Raw genomic sequence first — 15,243 nt, 5'->3', positions numbered from 1 at the left:
TAATTTTTCCAAAGCTGAACTTCTTATGTTTTCTCCCTATACTAGACTACCTTAGCCTGAAATTTTCATTTCAATGTGTGGAACTATTATAATGATCTGACCTTTTTATACTTTCTCTCTTCGAGTTATATATGATTCAGATGTTTGCTCCACTCCTTCCATCCAATCACTTACTCGCTAATGTCCCCAACACCTTAAAAACATACCCACAATCTGACTTTTTCCTACCTTTGAAACTGAAAAAACTCTTACTGCTGCCCTGATTCATGCTCATCTCGATTATTGCAACTCACTACTAATCAGTTTTCTTCTCATAAAAACCCTCCCTATTCTATCCTGTATGCAGTATCTAGGGTAATATTTCTGTAGAGCTGCTGCACAGATGCATCCACCATGTGCCAGTCTTGACATTGGTTACCCATCCACTACAGCAGGGGTGGGGAACCTTTTTACTGCCGGGAGCCATTTGGAATTTTCTATCAACCTTCAGGGGCTGCACAAAATCATAAATGTGAAAATAACCCTTCTATATTTGGTCAAACAATTAACTCACCCCTACTGTGGTGGCCGGAGCTGCTTCTCTTTGGTGTGGCTGTGATGTTTTGGTGATACTAATCATGTTTCTTCTCACAGCTGCTTTTTTAGGTTTGTCTCGGTCTGGAGCACAATGAACTCTTTGTGATAATAAGATTGCTAAATCATATACATCATATAACAGACGCTATATATACATCACTTGAGACGCCGGAGGCACGTATCACAAGAGACACTGAGACTACTGTATATACATCACAGGAGACACTGTGGGCACATGCATCACACGAGGGGCTGGGGACATGTATATGCCCCCAGCATCTCCAATGTGATGTATATGCTCCCAGCATCTCCAATGTGATGTATAAGTCACCGGAGACGCTGTGGGCACGCACCTCACCGGAGACGCTGTGGGCACGCACCTCACCGGAGACGCTGTGGGCACGCACCTCACCGGAGACGCTGTGGGCACGCACCTCACCGGAGACGCTGTGGGCACGCACCTCACCGGAGACGCTGTGGGCACGCACCTCACCGGAGACGCTGTGGGCACGCACCTCACCGGAGACGCTGTGGGCACGCACCTCACCGGAGACGCTGTGGGCACGCACCTCACCGGAGACGCTGTGGGCACGCACCTCACCGGAGACGCTGTGGGCACGCACCTCACCGGAGACGCTGTGGGCACGCACCCAGCACTTGCGGAGCCCTGACATCACTGGAGGGGGGTCACAAACCTGGGGTTATACATAGCATTGGGGGGCACACAGCACTGAGGCTTGCACGCAACTCTGGGGGGGGGTGGTACACAGAAGTTGACGGGGCACACAGCAGCAGAGGGCGGGCGCTAGACACACATCAGCGCCGGACACACAGCACTGGAAGGCAGAGAGCGGGCACACAGCTCCAGAGGGCAGAGGGCCGGGCACACACTGCTGGAAGCTGCTGTGGGACGGAAAAGCAGAGCGCTTAACCCGCCCACAAAGTAAGTCCTGAGCATGTAGGGACTGGCCAGCGGGGAGAGCACATTTGTACGCACAAGCTGCGCATGTGGGGATTTAAAGGGCCAGCAGCCGGTAAGATCGCGGTGGCACCTCGGACACTGTGGACCCCCAGGAATGTGCCTGGGGGCAGCAGAAAAGATCATGGCGGGCTGTATGAGGTTCCCCACCCCTGCACTACAGAATACAACATAAACTTATCTAATGAACTTATCCCTACGTCACTATACATTGCAAGCTCTTGAGAACAGGGCCCACACTCATCTTTTTTTAATTGTTACTCTGTAAAGTGGGGAATTGTTTGAACATGTGTCCTCTAAATTGCCAATTAATGCAGAATATGTTGGCACTGTATATAAAAAAAATGTTGTTTTTATATATATATATATATATATATATATATATATATATATATAATATATAAAGCATCTTCAGTTTTTTTCTACTGTGAATTCAGTGTATGTCCCATGCTAGACTGCTATCATGATTTGTACATAATGCAGATATACTGTACAGTAACTTGTTTCTTCTTTGCAGGGTGTTTGCTTTTGGTCTTGGTGCGAATGCGCATCACAAAATACTTGAGAGAGCCGCCAAGTTAACCAGGGGAACTGTAGAGCTGCTGTCTGAGGGAGAAAGACTACAGCCCAAGGTAAGTTACAAGTGCAGTATTCCTTCTAACATCATTTGTACAGGAATATTCCTTGTATTTGATCTGTTCCTTTCTGCTTCTAGTTGATTAAATCCTTAAAGAAGGCACTGGAGCCAGTTTTAAGTGACATCACTATTGACTGGTATATGCCAGAAACTATGGAGGCCCTGCTCACCCCAAATGACATTGCTCCTCTTTATTCTGGTGATTCGCTTATTAGCTACTGCACTTTATATAACACTGCAAGCTTCAGAAGCAAGAAGGGACCGGTGAGTGTAAGACTAGATGAAATGCATGTTCTGATCTCTAGCTTTGGGTTTATTTCCCTGGGTCACTTCTATGTTTCAGACACGCGTGGCGAGAGGAGGATCTCTTAGTTCAGTTTTCCAGTCTCAGGAAGAGCCTCAGACACCAGGGACTACAGACACAAGCTACCAGAACCCATCTGCTGGTATGGAAGACGTAGAACGAGCTTTGCAGGAGATTTCACATGAAATCTCACTGGAGTTTTCTGCATGGAGTGAAGATCCAGAAAGAACTGAAAGCACTGGTATGCAATCACCATGTACAAGGTGGACCTTTTAAGATTTTATAATGTATATATTATATATATGGAGTAACATTTCAAGTTGTTTTGAGTTGACAAAGGAAAAGTAATAAGTACACACTGTATTCTTCTGCTTTCTGTTCATTTACTTCAACGGGGGGGGGGTGATGAAGAACTTTATCCCCATCAGCTTCTGCCTGGTGGTATTATACTCTTGCTTGGATTGTTATTTGGCTACTAGTGACTTTTCTATACTCTGTATTATTGGAATTAGTAGCATATTACTGTATGCTAACTCTTGTAAGAATGCAAGGTTTCCATGCATATGGGGATATCTACACCCTTACATAAAGATTTTGTGCTAATTGAGATATGCTGTACAGCGTTTTTATTTTACTGCTAAATTAAGTTTCCTGATCCCAGTCTTCTACTCACTTGACACCGTCTTCACCTTCTATCACTGCCACTCCCATCGGTTTTCCCACAGAGTGTGAACTGCTCACTTTGTGTTTCATGGAGTGAACCGGAGGTCACTCTTTAATGCAAGTCTGGCTCTCATAGACTTGCATTGAGAGGCGGTGATGTAACTTCTGATTTATGGCAAGTCAGAAGATGCTGTCATAAAATGGCTTCAGTAAAAGTTGAAGCCATATAGAGAAGCAATACTAAGAGGGACAATAACAATGACCAAATTAACTGCCAAACAAATCTCACTAGGTTCATAAAACGTATCAGCAAATTTTAAAATAATAAAACCTACCTAATTTTAATTAATATTTATTAAACGTTTTCGCAAAATGTAAAATTCCCATATAACCCCTTAACGACCGCGGGCAGTAATATTACGTCCTAAACCACCATAGTGTAATCCCTGCCATCTGCTGCTAGCAGCCGGTGGGGATCCGCGCACATGTCAGCTGATTTTTACAACTGACATGTGTGCCTCGCAGGCACGAGTGGATCTACGTTCCACCCATGCCTGTTAACCCCTTAAATGGCGCTGTGAAAATGTCACAGCGCCATTTAAATGCTGATTGCGGTAAATCTTTACTCACCCGGCTCCATCAGCGTTGCAGTGACATGATTACTGTGAGCTGATGGTTGTCCTGATAGCACAGGGTTATGTAATGACTCCTGTAGCTAGCATGAGTCACTTCCTGTTTCACCAGGCCGGCTGCTGTCAGTGACAGAGGTGAGTATTTCTGCTGGTCTTAGCTGTGGTCAACAAAAATAAATGAGCGATCAGACTGCTGATCCTTATAGTCCCCTAGGGGAATAGTAAAATAAAAAAAAAAGGGAAAAATAACCCAAAAAATCCCCCAAAGCCTAAAAGTTCAAATCACCCCGTTTTGCCCCATTGAAAATTAAAAAAATAAAAATGCATATTTCTTTATCGTTCCTTTGGGAGACCCAGACCATGGGTGTTTAGCTTTTGCCTCCGGAGGACACACAAAGTACTACACTTAAAAGTGTAGCTCCTCCCTCTGAGTTTATACACCCCCTGGTAGCCAGTCCTAGCCAGTTTATCGCTTTGTGTTCAGGAGGTCATACATCCACACATGCATTCTCATCTGATTTGTTTGACTTTTGGAAAGAGTTTGAAGAAAAGCGGGTCCATGTCTGGACTCCCGGCATGTCCCTTCTCACCCCACTGTGTCGGCGGTGTTGTTAAGGTTGATTTACAAGGCTGAAGCCTTACATGCCGCACTCCTTCACCATCCCTTCTGGGCTCTGGCTTGAAGTGGGAGCCAGCACGGTCTCCATGCCTGGCAGGAGTCCGGTCTCCATCCACAGCCCCTTGAGGATTCTGTTGGACCGGAGCACTCATCCCCAGGGACATGGCCCTGCGTCTCAGCAGCTAAGTACCTGAGACGTTTATGTTTGGGGTCCCGGTTCTTTATTGTATGGGGAGAGTATGCTGTATGTGATTGTTTTTAACTTTTCCGGCGGGTTCTCCAGCTTTTGCCAGAGAACCGCGCCGATGGTGCCTGCTTGTCGGCCTCGCCGATTAAATTTAGGCCCCGGCTTCGCCGGAGGCCTAGTTTCGTTTTCCTGCCCTCGCATGTCACTCATGCAGAGGGACAGGTTCGGCTCCTCCCGGCGGCCGTTCTACACAGGGGAGGGACACTCCCCACTGCTGGGGCGTCCCTCCTTCCCTGCAGGTCTCTATAGCCCTCCAGTTCCCGCTCTTTTATAGGAACGCCCCATTTCTCAGGCAGAGTTCACTCTGCTCTGGGACATCCCGCATTCTGCATCTCTGCTGAGGTGCTGCGCACTGGGGGACCAGGCTTCGGGATCTGGAGGGCACACAACACCGTGCTCAGCGGTATGGTAAGCCACAGCCGGTCTCCGGTTGTGGACCTCTGTATATTCTCCCTGGGGTTCATTCTCTGCAAAGCCCCCACTCCAGCAGCATGTCTCACACAAGGAGCAAGGCTCCAAAGCTTTATGCTGCATGCACTGCATGTAAGCTCCTGCTGCCTGAGCCGAGCATTTACCCACACTGTGATGGTTGCTCTAACTTGGCGGTGCCACAGCCTGGAGTCTCGCCCCCAGTGGTCTCTCAGGCTGCTGCTGCACCTGTGACTGAACCCCCGGCCTGGGTAGAGTCCTTTTCTAGGTCCATATCCCAGTCATTTGCTGAGTCCATGGGACTTTTGTCCAGGACTTTGATGAATATGCATCAGCCCCCCTCACAGGGTGCCTCTAATTCTCTTGACAGAGGACTCATATCCTCTGACCTCCGTCCATCGGAGCTCACGGAGGATTCATCATCTGATCCCAGACCCCGTCCTAAGAGAAGGCGCAGGGTTTCCTCCCCCTCCCCATCCCACGGCTCTGTCTCAAGAGCTGACTCTCAAGATGAGGAGGATGCCCTCACTGGGGGGCTCGGAGGCTATGTATCCCATCGATTTCTCTGAGGGTGACTCGGACCTTAGTGATTTGATTGCTTCTATTAATTCTGTGCTGGATCTCAATCCGCCAGTGTCAGAGGAGCAACTCTCTTTGGCAGAAAAACATCAGTTTACCTCGCCTAAGAGAGTGAAGAGTGTGTTCTTTAACCACTCCAGTTTTCAGACCGCTGTGACCAAACCCAGGGCCTGCCCTGACAAACGCTTTCCAAAGCGTGGTTCTGATGACTGGTTTCCATTTCCACCTGAGGTGGTCAAGGAGTGGTCTCACTCCCCAAAAGTAGACCCTCCGGTGTCTAGGCTCTCAGCCCGGACCGTTGTGCCGGTGGCTGACGGCACCTCACTTAAGGATTCCACTGACCGTCAGATTGACCTTCTGGCCAAATCTGTGTATGAAGCTGCGGGGGCCGCGTTTTCCCCGACTTTTGCAGCAGTGTGGGCTCTCAAAGCCATCTCTGCTTCTCTAGAGGAGATGCATTCCCTCACCAAGGAATCTATGCCTGAGATGGTTACCTTAACTGCTCAGGCTTCAGCTTTTTCATCTTATGCCATATCTGCCATGCTAGAGGCTGCTCACCGCACTGCGGTGGCTTCAGCTAATTCTCTTGTTATCCGCAGGATTTTGTGGCTTCGAGAGTGGAAGGCAGATGCTTCGTCCAAGAAGTTTCTTGCTGGGCTCCCTTTTGCTGGTTCACGGCTGTTTGGTGAACAGCTGGATGAAATCATTAAAGAAGCTACTGGCGGGAAGAGTACTTCCATGCCACAAACCAAGACCAGGAAACCCGCCCAGGGTAGTAATCAATCGAGGTTTCGTTCCTTTCGTTCCTCCAACTGGTCATCCTCTAAGCCTTCCGCTTCATCCGCTAACTCAGCCAAGGATCAGAAATCCAACTGGCGCCCAAAAGCGCGTCCGCAGAAGACCGCAGGAGGTTCTGCCACTAAGGCAGCTTCCTCATGACTCTCGGCCCGCTCCAACCACGTCCTTAGTCGGTGGCAGGCTCTCCCACTTTGGCGACGCTTGGTTAAAGCAAGTCTCCGATCAGTGGGTGAGAGACATCATATCTCACGGCTACAGGATAGAATTCTCTTCCAGCCCTCCAAACAGATTTTTTCTCTCAACTCCCCCCTGCTCCAAGGCCGCCGCCTTCTCGCAGGCCGTGGCGTCCTTGCAGGCAAACGGAGTGATTGTCCCAGTTCCCGCTCAGGAACGGTTCAAAGGTTTTTACTCAAATCTCTTCCTAGTTCCAAAAAAGGACGGTACCTTTCGGCCCATCCTGGATCTCAAGCTTCTCAACAAGCATGTTCGGGTGCGGCATTTTCGCATGGAGTCCCTGCGATCAGTCATTGCCTCTATGACCCAAGGGGAGTTCCTGGCGTCCATCGACATCAGAGATGCCTATCTACATGTGCCAATCGCAGTGTCACATCAGCGTTGGTTACGTTTTGCGATAGGAGAGGATCATTTCCAATTCGTGGCTCTCCCCTTCGGGTTAGCCACGGCCCCTCGGGTATTCACCAACGTCATGGCGGCAGTGATTGCGGTCCTGCACCTCCAGGGGTTGGCAGTGCTCCCTTACCTGGACGACCTTCTGGTCAAGGGTACATCCAGCGCAGACTGTCAGCGGAGTGTTTCGCTCACTCTCGCCACCCTAGCCCAATTCGGGTGGATTGTCAATCTTCCCAAATCCACTCTGACTCCGACCCAGAGTCTCACGTACCTAGGGATGCAGTTCGAGACTTTGCCGGCACTTGTGAAGTTGCCCTTAATCAAACAGCAGTCTCTCCGGCTAGCGGTGCGCTCTCTCCTGAGGTCCCGCCGTTATTCCCTCAGGCGCCTGATGCAGGTGCTGGGTCAAATGGTGGCTTCCATGGAGGCGGTTCCCTTTGCCCAGTTCCATCTGCGTCCTCTGCAGCTGGACATCCTCCGCTGTTGGGACAAGCGGCCTTCCTCCTTACAGAGGTTAGTGGCTCTGTCGCCACAAACCAGGAGCTCTCTTCAGTGGTGGCTTCGACCCCTCTCCCTGTCCCAAGGGCGCTCCTTCCTGGCTCCGTCCTGGGTGATTCTCACCACGGATGCCAGCCTATCCGGCTGGGGAGCGGTACATCTCCACCACAGAGCTCAGGGCACTTGGACTCCGTCCGAGTCAGCCCTTTCAATCAATGTGCTGGAAACCAGAGCTGTGCTTCTAGCTCTCCTAGCCTTTCACCACCTGTTGGCGGGCAGGCACATTCGAGTCCAGTCAGACAACGCGACAGTGGTTGCCTACATCAATCACCAAGGCGGGACACGCAGCCGCCTGGCAATGTTGGAGGTCCAACGCATCCTTCAATGGGCGGAGGACTCCAAGTCCACCATATCCGCAGTCCACATCCCTGGCGTAGAAGACTGGGAGGCAGATTATCTCAGCCGTCAATCCGTGGACAGTGGCGAGTGGTCCCTGCTCCCGGCAGTGTTTCAGTCAATCTGCCGCAAATGGGGCTCTCCGGACGTGGACCTAATGGCATCCCGTCACAACCACAAGGTTCCGGTTTACGTGGCTCGCTCCCACAATCCTCAGGCCTTCGCCGCGGACACTCTGGTTCAAGACTGGTCCCAGTTTCGTCTGTCCTACGTGTTTCCCCCTCTAGCTCTCTTGCCCAGAGTCCTGCGCAAGATCAGAATGGAGGGCCGTCGAGTTATCCTCATTGCACCGGACTGGCCCAGGCGAGCTTGGTATCCGGACCTGCTCCAACTGTCCGTGGAGATGCCGTGGCATCTTCCGGACCGTCCAGACCTGCTCTCGCAAGGTCCGTTTTTCCGCCCGAATTCTGCGGCACTCAAATTGACGGCGTGGCTTTTGAGTCCTGGATTTTGACGGCTTCTGGTATTCCTCCTGAAGTCATCTCCACTATGACCCGGGCCCGTAAGTCTTCCTCCGTCAAGATCTATCACAGGACTTGGAAAATGTTCCTGTCCTGGTGTCGCTCTTCCGGCCATTCTCCTTGGCCATTCTCGTTGCCGACCCTTCTGTCTTTTTTACAGTCCGGTCTGCAGCTAGGACTGTCCCTTAACTCTCTCAAGGGACAAGTCTCAGCTCAATCAGTGCTGTTCCAGCGGCATATAGCCCGGCTGGCTCAAATCCGCACCTTCATGCAAGGTGCGTCTCACATCATTCCGCCTTATCGGCGGCCCTTGGATCCCTGGGACTTTAACTTGGTCCTCACGGTATTGCAGAAACCCCCCTTTGAGCTTCTTAGGGAGGTTTCTTTGTATCGTCTTTCTCAAAAGGTGGCCTTTCTAGTTGCCATAACTTCTCTCAGGAGAGTCTCTGATTTGGCTGCGCTCTCCTCGGAGTTACTTTTTTGGTTTTTCACCAAGACAAGGTAGTTCTCCATCCGACCCCGGACTTTCATCCTAAGGTGGTCTCTCCCTTCCACCTTAACCAGGATATTTCCTTGCCTTCCTTCTGTCCGGCCCCTGTTCATCGCTTTGAGAAAGCGCTGCATACTCTAGATCTGGTGCGTGCTCTCTGGATTTATGTGGCTCGCACCGCTGCGCTTAGGCGGTGCACCTCTCTTTTTGTGCTAACCACAGGGCGGCGCAAGGGTCTCTCTGCTTCTAAGCCGATCTTGGCCCGTTGGATTAGATCGACCATTTCGGACGCCTACCAGAGTACTCAGGTGCCTCCCCCGCCGGGGATCAAAGCACACTCGACCAGAGCTGTCGGTGCCTCTTGGGCTTTTAGGCACCAGGCTACGGCTCAACAAGTCTGTCAGGCTGCCACTTGGACTAGCCTGCATACCTTTTCGAAGCACTACCAAGTGCATGCTCATACTTCGGCAGATGCGAGCTTGGGCAGACGCATCCTTCAGGCGGCTGTCGCCCACTTGTGAAGTTAGGCTCCGCCTACTTCTTAGTTTTTTCTGTTTATTCCCACCCAGGGACAGCTTTGGAACGTCCCATGGTCTGGGTCTCCCAAAGGAACGATAAAGAAAAAGAGAATTTTGTTACTTACCGTAAATTCTTTTTCTTATAGTTCCGTATTGGGAGACCCAGCACCCTCCCTGTTGCCTGTTGGCAATTTTCTTGTTCCGTGTGTTATCACCGGCTGTTGTCGTGGACAGAGTCTCCGGTTGTTCCGGTTCTTACTCGGTTCTACTTGTGGGTGGCTATTCTCCTTCAGCTTTTGCACTAAACTGGCTAGGACTGGCTACCAGGGGGTGTATAAGCTCAGAGGGAGGAGCTACACTTTTAAGTGTAGTACTTTGTGTGTCCTCCGGAGGCAGAAGCTAAATGGGTCTCCCAATACGGAACTATAAGAAAAAGAATTTACGGTAAGTAACAAAATTCTCTTTTTTGCATTGCTGCGTTTAGAAATGCCCAATCTATCAAAATATAAAATCAATTAATCTGATCGGTATATGGCGTAGTGGCAAAAAAATCCAAATGCCAAAATTACGTTTCTTGGTTGCAACAAATTTTGTGCAAAATGCAGTAACAGGTGATCAAAATGTAGCATCTGGGCAAAAATAGTACCGTTAAAAACGTCAGCTCGAGATGCAAAAAATTGAGCCGGCACTGAGCAATAGATCCTTGAAAATTAAACTCTACGGGTTGCAGAAAATGCCAGAAAAAGTGCTCCACTTTTTTGGAAAAACGTCTGATTTTTTTTTTTTTTTTTTTTTTTTATTTTTTTTTTTTTTTTTTTAACCTTTTTATAAAAGTAAACCTATACATGTTTGGTGTCTTCAAACTCATACCGACCTGAGGCATCACACCCACACATCAGTTTTACCACATAGTGAGCACAGTGAAAAAAGTATCTCAAAAACAATAATGAAATCACGCTTTTTTTGCATTTTGTCCGTACTTGGAATTTGTTTCAGTACACTATATGGTAAAACTCATAGTTTAATTTAAAAGTACAACTTGTTCCTCAGAAAATAAGTCCTCTTATGGCAAGATTGACGGAAAAATAAAAAAGTTACGGCTCTCGGAAGAAGGGGAGCACAAGAAAAAATGGAAAATCGGCCGGGGGTGAAGGGGATAAGTGCACATCAGTAAAATGAGCAGTAAAAGCACTGCACAATGATGGGAAAAGTGCAAAGACAGCAAAAACGTCCCTATAAATGGATAAGGCTAAATGTGTCTACTTTTCATATGGTAACAGACCTATATAATATTCATAGCCCCATTAGAGGTGAAGAAAAAGGGAGTATAAGATATAACAACCAAATAGAAAAGTTGGAACAATCTCACCCAGCTGTCTAATAAGCGATACTCGGGCAAGTGTAGGGCGTTATCCACAAAGACAGGGCAGGAGTTCTGGGGTTAATAGGACCTTGATAATACATAAGGCCTAATAGGGTTAACCAGCCTGTTTCTCCCTTCTTCATGTTAATGGACATTTCTCAGATTAGCTGAGGCCTAAGGATCGGGTCTTGGACATCTGAGTGAGATTGTTCCAACTTTTTTTATTTGGTTGTTATATCTCACATTTGCTCATATGTTAAAAGATGAAGTTGCAATAGTGTGATCATATTACTAGGGGCAGGGACCTTAGATTAAAAGCACTGCTCCAATGCTGGAAAACCACAAAACACTGGAGAGGTTTAATGTTTATTTCCTAAATCAATAGTACACATAAGAAATATTACAGTTCCTTAGTTTTATCAGACAAATTTGCTTCTTTCTCAGCCAGAATTGATCAGTCATTATCAAAATTCTCTGTTCTGAGGTAAAATCTGTACTCAGTGAAGACTTTCCCATTACTGAGATAGGAGGTGATAGTTGTAACAGATGAGATTCTATGTAGATAGGGGGCAGAGCTCCGCCTCTAGCTCCTAACTCCTCCCTTTGCCTCTAGCTCCTCCCATCATCATAGAATCTCATCAGCACCAGCTGCCATCTCCTCTCAGTAATAGGAAAGTCTTCACTGAATACAGATTTTACCTCAGAATTGAGAATGCTGATAATGACTGATCAATTCTGACAGATTTGTCTGATAATAATAAGTAATTGTAATATTTCTTATGTGTACTATTGATTTAGGAAATATAAATTAAAATGTCAGTTACACATTGTCTGTTATTTTTCTCACTGTATCTTTACTCCACTTTTAATGGTTATCTTTAGTTTTTATATGTTGATTCAAATGAAATAAGATATGTTTTATATTATGTCAATCTCCCTGTGTAGGCTTATACAGTAACAGATATACTGTGTTTCCCTGAAAATAAGCCTAGCATGATTTCACAGGATTTTTGGATTATGCTTAAAATATAAGCCCTATGCCAAAAATAAGTCCTAGTTACAGTCATTGATGGTATTAGGGGGGGGGGGAGTCAAATTTCACAATTTATCAGGGCCTCACCCACTTAGGAGCCACAGCAGTTGTATTCTGAGGTTCAGATTGTTTAAGGACCTTTCATGACTTCACAGTCATGTGACCACAAGTCTCTTAATTGCAGGAGTCTAAAAGAACTGAACAGAAGACAGGATAGTATGCAGGACTGGCATTAGGGCGAAGGGAGAGCAAAGTGGGCAATTTTACAGGGCCCTCAGGATTAATATCCTGATGATAACAGTGCAAGAGGACCTATGTGTGAGTGTACACACACACACACACACACACACACACACACACACACGTACGTTTTTGAGAGTTATGTTGATGTTCCAGAATGTGATATGATTATATTTGAATAACTATTGATTGATTTATTTTATTTTTATCAAGAATAAATGTGTATTGTTGTTCATGGGGAAGAAATAAGTCATCCCCCGGAAAAAATGCCCTAGCCCATTTTTTTGAGCAAAAAATAATATAAGACCCTGTCTTATTTTCAGGGGACACACGGTAGTATCTGATAATTTGGGAAGAATTATCCAACACTTTCTATATGGATATTTTCTTTTTCACACAAAACCATAGTATGAACCTACGGTCTGCGACTAATGACACTATTTTATTTAGGTGGAGATGGAGCTCAAGTAAGTGACATAAGGAAGCGCATTGTACGTTCCTCTTATGTACAGGAACAGTATATGCTCACTCATTGTTCGGTTAGCACGGAACCAACGCGAGCACCAACACAACCTTCCATGTGCAGTGACCACACTCGCGCAACTAGCCATGGCTCTACTAGCAGCGAGTCAGTGGGCTCCAGAGAAACTGTTTCAGGGGACTGTGTAATGCCTCTAGACTCTAGAAAGGTCTGCAATCAGGGTAAGAAGAGTATATCGCAAAATGAAGGAATCTGTGATCTAAACCAAAGTTCACCCCCATCTTGTAAGGTAAGATGGTAGTAATTGCAATTTGGACATGTTGTCTTTATTGGACACGTTAATTAATTCAGAAGTGTCAAAAGCATGAAGTCTATATCTGTGCCCCTTGCCAACAGGCTGCAGTAACACAAAGCACGGAGGAGTTGGTCAGAAGAAAAGCTCTAATTCATGCCACAATGTCTGGACGCAGTTTTTCATCCCCCCATGGAGAATTGGATATGCTGCGATTACGCACTGTCTTGGACAAAGTATCACAGAACCTGGATCCTGAAGATGTTAATGCAAAGCGTTCAGAGGGGCTGTGTGATTCCTGTAAGCAAATTTCTATTGAAAATTGTGATGAGGGATAAAGATAAAGAATGTACTTCTTGGGTGGTGATATCTAATGTATGGTAGAGGTTTAAACATTGAATATTGTGCTGAAAATAAGCACAAATTCTAGCTGGTTTATTTACTTGAACTTAACAAATACTTATGGACCTAGCTTTGGATTGTTCCGTACGTAGAATTTTATAAATTTGGCTTAAAGAATCACTCTCTGCAGGGGTTTTCTTTCCCCCAGCGCTAGAGTGGCACTTTAAATTTAAGCCCTCTGTCACATACTCCTTTTTTTTTTTTCTGAGGCTTAACCTCTTACCGATACTCTGTGGCACCATTTTGAGACTGCAACTTATGACTGGCCGGAAGTCAGAAGTTACGTCACAAGCTCCAAATACTCTCCAAGAGATGTATTGAGTTGTGACCTCCAGCGCACACCATGAAACTCTGGAGCTGCCAGCAGGTTGCAAATCACAGGAAACGGACCGGTGAGGCGGCGATGTAAAATGAAGCTGCCGGAAGGGGGAGTATAAACAGGATTCAGGGTACTAAGATTTAAAATACCACTCCAGAGGTGCAATAAAAAAAATGCTGGAGTGGTGTTTTTAAAGATGGTTCCTAATATAGTTTAACAAAATTCCACATTACCACCAATTAATAGGGATGAGCGAACCCAAACTGTAACGTTCAGGACTCATAACTAACACCGGGTGTCCAGGTCTCGAACTTGAACACACTTTTTTTTAAAAAAAAAAGTTTGCGTTCAGGTGCTGTTCATATGCTAATAACGTTTGGTGAAAGCCTGCAGCGTAGCCTATCAAGAAGCTTTATTGCATGCAGAAGGCACCTGTACGCTGCTGTGAACCATAAAGAAAAAAAATATATAAAGTAAGCTCCTTCCCTTTTTGATAACCAGCGCAGGTAAGAAAAAAAAAAAAACCCGGCTTGGGCTCCATCCTATTTTTGATAACCAGCCAAGATAAAGCAAACAGCTGGGGGCTTGTATGATCAGGCTTGTAAGGCCCATGGTTATTTGTCCCTGTCTTGCCTAAAAATAGTAGCCCACAGCCACCTCAGAAGTGGTGCATCAATTAGATGCGCCAATTCTGGCGCTTTTACCAATTGCCCAGCTGCAGTGGCAATCGGGGTAATACTTTTGAGGTTGATGTCAGCTGCAAGTGAGGAGTCTTTATTCCCCAACTGGATTACGTTGAAACTTCAAGTATTTTTTTTAGATTAGTAAATTGGTGAATGAAGGAGTATGGGGGAGTCTTTATTCAAATAAGGCTAGTTTCACACTACGTCTTTTTAACATCCGCTGAAAACGTTTTTTTAGCGGAAGTACGGATCCTGCTTTTACAGCAAATAACGTATGCAAACGCATATGTTATTTTGCAGGATCCTGCACTGGATATTTAGGGGCGGGCATTGGAGTCATGTGATCGGGAGTGAGGGGAACTAGACTGGGAGCCGGCTTCTGACAGCTGCAGACGCTGGTAACCAAGGTAAACATCGGCCTTGGATACCCGATATTTATCTTGGTTACGAGTGGCTGCAGCTGCTAGGAGCAGGGCTGCCTGCACGCGTAACCAACGTAAACATCGGGTAACTAAGAGAAGTGGTTACGCGATATTTACCTTGGTTACGAGTGTCCGCAGCTCTCAGGCAGGGGAGAGAGAGACAGGAGAGGAAGGGGGAAAGACAGAGATAGAGAGAGAGGGGGTGAGGGAGGGAGTAGAGAGATAGACAGATCACTGGAGACTGGTTCTGGGCATGCTCAGTACTTTCTGGGCATGCTCAGTACAAAAGCAGGATCCTGTTACAACGCAACTGAACGCATTCTGCTAGGCAGGATCCAGCACTCATTGAAATGCATTGCAGCTCGCGGCGCAATGTGAAGGATCCTGTGAGATGCGTTATTTTGACAAAGCAAAAAAACGCTACATGTTGCGTTTTTGAAACATGTCAAAATAACGCAAAAGGACGGATCCTGCGTCTAACGGACGCAAACG

General features: G+C 46.9%; 1 protein-coding gene across 8 annotated transcripts in view; it reads left to right on the top strand.

The window, feature by feature from the left end:
- The window catches only part of VWA5B2 (von Willebrand factor A domain containing 5B2), a 109,329-nt gene that overhangs the window by 54,985 nt on the left and 39,101 nt on the right, over window positions 1-15,243 (top strand). For all 8 annotated transcript variants that reach the window (XM_075340351.1, XM_075340349.1, XM_075340353.1 and 5 more), the window contains 5 exons: window positions 2,073-2,187; window positions 2,271-2,456; window positions 2,536-2,737; window positions 12,603-12,922; window positions 13,030-13,225. In XM_075340351.1, the coding sequence (XP_075196466.1) occupies window positions 2,073-2,187; window positions 2,271-2,456; window positions 2,536-2,737; window positions 12,603-12,922; window positions 13,030-13,225 (1,019 nt within the window). The remainder of the gene's footprint in view (window positions 1-2,072; window positions 2,188-2,270; window positions 2,457-2,535; window positions 2,738-12,602; window positions 12,923-13,029; window positions 13,226-15,243) is intronic.

The sequence above is a fragment of the Anomaloglossus baeobatrachus genome, chromosome 3 (genome assembly GCF_048569485.1).
Source record: "Anomaloglossus baeobatrachus isolate aAnoBae1 chromosome 3, aAnoBae1.hap1, whole genome shotgun sequence".
Classification (NCBI taxonomy): Eukaryota; Metazoa; Chordata; class Amphibia; order Anura; family Aromobatidae; genus Anomaloglossus; species Anomaloglossus baeobatrachus.
Note: the sequence above shows the minus strand (reverse complement) of the source record. Positions and strands in the feature narration are given on the sequence as shown.